At 32.0% G+C, this 8,516-nt stretch overlaps 1 protein-coding gene across 1 annotated transcript; it reads left to right on the top strand.

Moving 5' to 3' along the window:
* The first annotated feature begins 2,270 nt into the window (after positions 1-2,270).
* On the top strand, positions 2,271-8,441 carry LOC133284566 (uridine kinase-like protein 4). Its single transcript, XM_061481609.1, has 14 exons — positions 2,271-2,391; positions 3,146-3,237; positions 3,924-3,993; positions 4,780-4,898; positions 5,205-5,301; positions 5,627-5,706; positions 6,019-6,213; positions 6,337-6,420; positions 6,512-6,572; positions 6,957-7,017; positions 7,396-7,489; positions 7,585-7,657; positions 8,049-8,131; positions 8,247-8,441. The coding sequence occupies exons 1-14, from the start codon at positions 2,307-2,309 to the stop codon at positions 8,439-8,441; spliced, it is 1,389 nt and encodes a 462-aa protein (XP_061337593.1). The 5' UTR covers positions 2,271-2,306.
* The last annotated feature ends 75 nt before the right edge of the window (positions 8,442-8,516 follow it).

Below are 8,516 nucleotides of genomic sequence, written 5' to 3'. Positions count from 1 at the left end.
TTTATGTTTTTGAATTTTCAAGAATTCAAAATTTTGCGACAGATAATTTTCAAGAATTAATTATGAATTTAAATACTATTTAATTTAATTAATTTAATAATAATTTATAATTTCATATTCATTTAATCAATTTAATTAGTTTAACTCAAAAATTAATTTCATTCCTTAGCGTGTTATTTATTGGAGTAAATAAATTTTTTTTACTCCTTTGACTAGACAATAATATATTTCTAAAAAGTTTGCAAAGTGAGACAAATTAATAAATTATACGGTTGATCAAAAACCTGATTATGTTAAGGGGAGATCAAAATTCACTAAAGGAGAAATTTGAGAATTATCAATATTATCCCAAAACACATAGACACTTGAAATACTTAACCAATTTTTCGGGATGATCGTGTTCACCTTTTTTTTTCACTTTAGTGTTTTTCATCTCTTATCAATTTACAATAATCCATGGGAGCAAGAAATCGATACTAGATGAATCCCAATGTAATTTTTCACTATTAATCCAGTAATTATGACATATCAATCCAAATAAAAAATTATCACCAATCATATCTCCTTGAGTTACTTCGTTATTGATTATTATGATTTTTTTTAGGGATAAGATATTTTACCTATCATTTTTTTTTGCCTACCTTTATTTTAAATAATTATCATTCATAAATCAATACAATATCAATCAAATCTTTTACTATTAATCAAACAAATTTGTCATAATAACTACTCAATAAGGAAAACAATCTCTCAATAATAATAAAAAGTTTCCATTATTGACCTCCTTGATTTTCTCCATTATTGATAATAATAATTTATTCAATTATTATGATACTTTACTTATTTTATATAAATGTTTAAAAAAAATTTAAATATTTTTAACTCAAAAAATATAATCATATTTGATTAAATTATTTTTCATTGCACTCAATAAAAATATCGAGGAATAAATAAATTTTTTATTTTTTAAAATAAAATAAAGGTTATATAATTATAATTATTTGAAAACCAAAGATAACATGAACAAAATAATTTAGGACTTATTTGATTATGTTCTGATTTTTTTTTGTTCTTAAAATTATTTTGTGATATAGTTTATGTAAATAGTTGTTTTTTGTGTTTAGAAATTATAAGTCAAATATAAAAAAAAACAACTCAAACATGTTTTTTAAATTTGATTTTAAAAATAAAAATATAGTTATAATTTTTAATATTTTTTTACAAAGCAAAACTTTTCAAATAACTTTTTTATTTTTATTAAAAATAAAATTATTATTATTATTATTATTTTTAATAAACAGGTCTTAGAGTAAGAAACTACTCTCCATTTTAACGATTTCAATTTTCAAGACATGAACGAATCAGGCGGGAGACGCGGATGATCACTAAGCAGAAACGACATGGCGTATAACTTAAAACGAAAAGCAAAATTAAAATGTGGATAAAGGAAAGTAGGCCCCACATGTAATTCAGTGCACACGTGGATCCTAAAAAACTCAACACCTTTTCCGTGGGACCCTCAGACAGTGTCGACAACTTCCATATATTACATTTCCTAACATCTTTACATTTTTTAAAATAAAATATTTTACAATGATTCAAAATAATTCAATGATCTTTTCTGTCTCGACCCTGATCGACTCCGACATTAGCATTTGTTGCGTCTTATGTAAATGAGATTGAGAAGAAACATGAATCGTATCTCTGTTAGTATTTCAATTTGTAATTTCAAATTTGGTATTTTTTTTTGGGCTTTTATCTTTGTTTCTATTTATAATTCAATCATCAATGTCACAATAAAAAGGCACGGTAAGACTAAGAACTAATTCCACTAAACCATCCTATCTGTCCCTGAGGTACAATCCCCCTCTCTCTGTCTCTATCTTTCTCTGTACAATTCTGGGTTCCATCAGGTACGTTTTTTCGCTTTTGATTCACTCGTGGTTGTTTTTTTTTTCTTTTTTTGGATTTGTATTGCTTTCTTCTCAACACTGCTGTCTTTAGTACTGTTTGATGTACAATGTCGACGGAAGTGAATCTGATGAAAGTGTGGTCATATGATGTTTCGTTGCCTAATAAATCATAGCCAGGAAAAATAAAATTGAAGAATAAAATTATTGTCTTTAGCAGAAGAATTTATAATAACTTATTGGGGAAGCCCTTTGTAATGGCTCTATGAACTGAACAGCAATAAATGTCCAATCACATATCTCTATTCATATTTTTGGTATCTTTTCTTGAGTATTTGCTTGTTATTGAATTCTCTACGTGTTCTTTCTGACCATTATTTTTCCAGGTCTTTGCATATGGATTCCTTAGAGCAAAGAAAGGGTGGCACTGAGAAACCAACCACTTCAGCAATTGACATGTATAAACAACCATTTATCATAGGTGTGTGTTTTTGCATGGCAAGCTGCCAATGTGATCTTAAAAATCACCAACTTTCTGTATGTGTCATGGAACTCAACGGTGGTGAATATAGCCGGCAAAACGGGCTCGGCTCGGTGGGCCAACCCGCTCCGTCGGCTAAACGGGGCGGGGCGGACTGAGTTTTTCAACCCATCTCAAAAGCGGGACGAGGTTTGGGCTGGCAGGTCAACCCGCCCAACCTGCCAAACGGGGCGGGGCGGGCTCAGTTTTTCAACTCACTTTCAAAAATGGGGCGGGGCTGGCTGACTCTTTTTTTGACGGGTTGGGTTGGGGCGGGACGGGGCGGGGCGGGCCGCCCACTTTGCCACCTCTAGTGGTGAATTTACTTGTGTTTCTTGCGCCTCATCTCATATGTAATAGAGTAATAGGTACTAAATATACTATCTTAATGGTTTGATTGCAATAAAATGAGGTTTAAGAGCCCATAAGTGGATTTTGTTGTTCTGTTATGGCAGATAAAATGTCATCACCCTTGTTTTTTTTTTTTTTCCCCTCACCACTTTGTGATGTGGTTCAAATGAGCCATTAGCTTTTGTGTTTAAGGGTACATGAACAAAACTACAGGTGTTGTGTAGCCATTAGCTTTTACGTTCTGAAAATAATCATACATAAGATCGTTTAGATGCCTTATTTTCACTTCTTAACAATTTTTTTTATTTGGTATCTATGATTCTAATTTTGTTTTTATTTATTTTTTCGTTTGTGTATATTACAGGTGTTGCTGGGGGAGCAGCATCTGGCAAGACAGCAGTTTGTGATATGATTATTCAGCAGCTTCATGATCAAAGAGTTGTGCTTATTAATCAGGTAGTGGAATCTTTCTATATATACTTATTGGTTGTCAAATTGAGAATTTATGAGGATTTATTGTCTGTGACTCAATTAGATATTGAGGGCCAACAACTAACAGTTAGTTCTTATAAAAAATAAAATAATTAACTGTTAGTGGTCCAAGCCTTTTAAGCATCCAGTTTCTCCTTTATCTTGAATCCTCTTGGAGTTTCGTTTGGTTCCCTTTGATATCCCAAGAATCTATTGGTATAATTTTATTAGCTTTTGTATTTTCGTTGTAACATTAACCCTCTGTTAGCTACCATTTATAACACCAAAATTCCCCCAACTGTGTTTCTTTATCCAATCAAATTTAGTATTCTGTTTTTCTCACCCCCTCATTTTTCATGAACATGTATGTGTTTCTCTCAATATTCCCTTCAAATTACCATAGACTTTCTTACCAAAAGAAGTCCTGCATTTGAATATATGATCCACCATTGTTTTGGTGATACAAGCAAAAACTTCTTTGCATTTATTTTCTATCATTTATGTTTTTAGTTAACTTCCTTTTTCTTTTAAATCTTTTATACATGTTAGTTTTTCCTATTTTCATCTTTTACCATTTTGACGAGGCATGTTCCAAAATTTGGGTTGATGTTTCTTATTGGACTCATGATGAGACATTGAGCATAATAAATTAATTATTTAATCTGCAACAGGATTCTTTTTACCATAATTTGACTGACGAGGAACTTTTAAGAGTACAAGATTACAACTTTGACCACCCTGGTAATTTCAATTATACCTCATTATTAGTGGCTTTCTCTTCATATCAATATATTATGTAGGATGAATGCACTCGCTTTATTTGGATGTATATTTTATTTCCTCTATTTTAATTCTATTTGTTGTCCTAAATCTGGAATTCTGTTTTTCCTATAATGCTTTTTGAGGAGGAGGTCAAAAAGCCTAAAATAATATTCACTATATATTTTTATTTTGTTTCTCAGGTCTGATAGTTCTCCTTTGATATTTCTAATATTGTGCTGAACTTCTTCATTTTACATTCAATTTGAACCAACTGCGTCTTTCTTACTCTCAGAATGATTTCGGAACATCAAGGGTGGTGCCGGGGAAAATTAACCTGGGAAAGATTTATTGAAGCAGAAATTACCTCAAAATTAGCTGATTATAGACTTGAAATTAAGTATCAACTTAATAAAATTTTAAACCTAGAATATTCTTGCATTTAGCCTAGAGATCAATATGATTGGAGAAACTGCTGCAGATTTTACATGTCAGAATGTTGCTCAAATTATGTAATATGTGTTATGAGCATTCCGAAAGGTTGAACTAAAGTTCCTTTTTCATAATATGAGATGTAATTATCTAGCTAAGAGTATTAGTAGCTCAGGCCACATGGTAGTAAATATAACAAACATGAAATTTGATAAGGTGGCAGCTTTAGTATGGAAAATTTGACATTTAAATTTTTTTAATGCATATGTAACGGTGGTTCTTGTACTGCTGTAGCTCCTTTTGCATTATTTCTAATTCATGTTGCTGATTCATCAGAAGCTTTTGATACTGAGCAATTGCTGCATGTCATGGACAAGTTGAAGTGTGGCCAAGCAGTAGATATTCCGAAGTATGACTTTAAGGATTACAAGAGTGATGTGTTTCCAGCAAGAAGGGTATTGGAAACTTTCATTTTGTATTAACAGTTTTACTCCTCTTTCTTAAAATGCTCAGCAGGTCAAGATTGAATTGATCTTCTATTTTTGAGATTTTATTATCATGCTAAAGAATGGTTTTTTATTGCATAGTGTGATAATGATTTCATATTTGAATTTGAATGATTTGGCATACTAATGATCGCCAATTCATGCATCAAATTTTTGTTCTGTCTCTTACCTTTTCTCTCTAGCAGAGGGCAAATGTATCTGGAATAAAATTTCAGCCATGCTTCCATTTTTATGTTTGTTTAATGTGTTTTGTAGGTAAACCCTGCAGATGTTATTATTTTGGAAGGGATCCTTATTTTCCATGATCCACGTGTTCGGGCATTGATGAGTATGAAGATATTTGTTGACACAGGTCTCTTATTATTTTCTGTTCCAATTTAACTTGTATAACTCATAATATTGTATGTTTTCTGTGGCATTTGTTAATTTATATGGGATCTATTGTCACATTTGTTTTCCTTTTAATCTCATGAACTTTGTTTTTATTCCTTATAACCCACATTGTGATATCTGAAAATGCTTGTTCTAATTCAGGTGTTAATGACACTAGTTTTTCCCCCCACTCCTTTTTCTGCTGGTTCTGTGTTATAGTTATTTTACAAGCCTGTGTGTTTATGAGTCTTTTGTTGCACTCTTAAGTTAGGCTGTCACTTTATATTTTAAAATGTTCAGTGCAGATGATGATCTTCGTCTGGTAAGAAGGATTAAGCGTGATACTGCTGAGAATGGTCGCGAAATTGTAGCTGTGCTTGATCAGGTAGCTACTTTTAGCCACACCTGTTGCACTACCATTAGCACATTTTGATTGTTTTTTGGCTTTTTTCCTCTCACGTTTCTCACATTCACTTCATTGCAAGACTTGGAAATGTTATTTTAGTTCATGCTGATGATCAGCTATTATACAAGCTCCTTGATTAGAAAACCTGTCATTATTCAGTTTTTCAAGGATTCATTTTGTGCTTATGATAATGCTGGTCAAGCTAATTTTTTTAAAACCATATTTTGATGTTTAATTCCTTCAATTTAATTGATTTTAGTAACTGACTTTTTTATTTAATATTTGATGCAGTATTCTAAATTTGTGAAGCCGGCTTTTGATGACTTTATCTTTCCCACAAAGAAGTATGCTGATCTCATTATACCCCGTGGAGGAGATAATCATGTGGCTATTGATTTGATTGTACAGCATATCCGCACAAAACTTGGTCAGCATGACCTGTGTAAAATATATCGTAATTTTTATCTCATTCAGTCTACTTTTCAGGTACCTCTTTCTTGCTATTTATTGTCTTTTTCAATTATTCCATCTTCCCCCGTGCAGCTAGAGCTCCAAATTTTTATTCTTTTAATTAAAAGTTGACTCATTATGGTAATTGCTGCTATGCAGATACGCAGTATGCATTCCCTGATACGTGATCATCTGACAACAAAGCATGACTTCATATTTTATTCCGATCGTTTGATTCGTTTGGTATGTAAATAGGGTTCATTTATTGCTTAATGGTAACATGACCTTCTTCTTCTTTTAAGTAATAGTGATCACAATTCCCTTACTTGACCAGGTTGTAGAATATGGACTAGGGCATCTTCCATTTACCGAAAAGCAAATAATCACTCCTAATGGTAAGCTGTTTATTTTTCAATAATGATTTCCTTAGCTTGTATTATACATTCTCAGTCTGTTTTAGAAATGTCTAATCTATTTCTTGGACATCTTGGAAGGACTAGAAATAATTTCTGCAGTCTTGACTTCCATTTCAAAGAATCTTTTCTTGATTGAATGAGAACCAAAGATGTATCATATTATTGTACTTGAGAGACATGTTCTGTTGTCCATGATATTAATTGCTGCAATTGCCATACTAAATAAATAAATTAAAAAAGAAATCTTCTCTGTCTGTGTCTGTGTAGCTGAAATTCTAGTTCCGATATTTACGAAGCAGAATTAGTGTGTTTCAGGTTTGAACCTTTTTTATGGTAACGGCTGATTCTTGTCCTTCAATGCAGGGTCCGTATACAGTGGTGTGGAGTTTTCTAAGAAGTTATGCGGTGTCTCCATCATCAGGAGGTATATGCATGTATAAAGCAGAAGTCACTGTAGTATTTCCTTAAATATTGTCTGTCATCATTGCTTCAAAGTATTGATTTAAAGATTTTTTTCTTAATCATCCTTAATCAATTCAATAAATAAAGAAAAAGATCTATTGTTTTCGGTATAGAATTACCTAATTGTTCAGGTTGCGTATTGTGGTTATTGGTTTACTTCAAACTATTATCCAAATCAATCCCCCTATTATGTTTTAAGAAACTTGTTCTTTTTCCTCAGTTTGATGTGAACCTATGATCTCTACAGTTTTTTAAAAATAAAATAAAATAAAGAAAAATAAAATTTATTGCTTAGGAAAGAACTTTCTGTCCATAAATTTGATATATGATCTAATTGCAGTGGGGAGAGCATGGAGAATGCTTTAAGAGCATGCTGCAGAGGCATCAAGATTGGGAAAATTCTTATTCATAGAGAAGGTGATAATGGTCAACAGGTTTGTCATCTGCATGTGTGCTAATGTGCTTGTGTCCGTATCCTATGTTTTTTTTCATTTCAGGACCACTAACTTATCCTTTGATTTTTGAGCAGCTAATATATGAGAAGTTGCCTAAAGATATCTCAGAGAGGCATGTGCTACTTTTGGATCCTATCTTAGGCACAGGTTTGTCATTCTCATAATGTTTGTTTTATGGGTTATATATATATATATATATATATATATATATCATGTTGTAAGAAACTCGTAGTGTGATGTTACTCTCAGAAAAAGTGATGGCCCCACCTTATTTTTTTTATTTTTTTTGAGTGGGACCCACATCAAATATATTAGAGTAACATGACAGTACAAGTTTCCTATAACATGACATATATAAAACCCTTGTTTTATGTGGTAATTATGATTTAAATATTTTACATTGTGTAAAAAAGTACATGAATCGTCAGTACCCCACTTTAAATAACACAGCAGTCAGCATGATAAGGGTGGATTAAAATTTTGATATTTAATTTGTTAGTTTTCATTTGGATTAACCTTAGAATATCTTCATCATTAGGTAATTCGGCTGTTCAAGCAATTTCCTTACTTTTAAGCAAGGGTGTACCAGAGTCCAACATTATATTTCTCAATCTCGTATCTGTAAGTCACTGATGCCTTTAGTTCCAATGTGTCTCTTGCCATTTTCATTATTTTCTCTAACGCTTCTTTCTTTTCTTGTAACTGACGATTTTCATGTATGCTCTCATCTTGTCAGGCACCTCTAGGTGTACATGTGGTGTGCAAAAGATTTCCAAGAGTAAAAATCGTGACATCTGAAATTGATATTGGTTTGAATGAAGATTTCCGTGTCATACCTGGCATGGGAGAGTTTGGGGATCGGTACTTTGGAACAGATGATGATGACAAGCTGGTGGTGACCCTTTCAAAGTATAAAATGGTTGAAATTTGAGGAATTAATACGATTTTGGACTCTTGAGTTACGGTTTTAAATTATTTTATATCATACAGACACATACTGGGAATT

Source organism: Gastrolobium bilobum, unplaced genomic scaffold (assembly GCF_033153095.1).
Source record: "Gastrolobium bilobum isolate Gb01-03AN ecotype WA unplaced genomic scaffold, APGP_CSIRO_Gbil_v1 utg21709, whole genome shotgun sequence".
Taxonomy (NCBI): Eukaryota; Viridiplantae; Streptophyta; class Magnoliopsida; order Fabales; family Fabaceae; genus Gastrolobium; species Gastrolobium bilobum.
Note: the sequence above shows the minus strand (reverse complement) of the source record. Positions and strands in the feature narration are given on the sequence as shown.

What these genes read in the sequence shown, in the direction of transcription:
- LOC133284566 (XM_061481609.1), top strand. Translation starts at nt 2,307, where the DNA reads ATGGATTCCTTAGAGCAAAGAAAGGGTGGCACTGAGAAACCAACCACT. An exon ending in ATGTGTTTCCAGCAAGAAGG is followed by an intron (nt 4,899 to 5,204) that starts GTATTGGAAACT and finishes TGTGTTTTGTAG; the next exon opens with GTAAACCCTGCAGATGTTAT. An exon ending in CCGATCGTTTGATTCGTTTG is followed by an intron (nt 6,421 to 6,511) that starts GTATGTAAATAG and finishes TTACTTGACCAG; the next exon opens with GTTGTAGAATATGGACTAGG.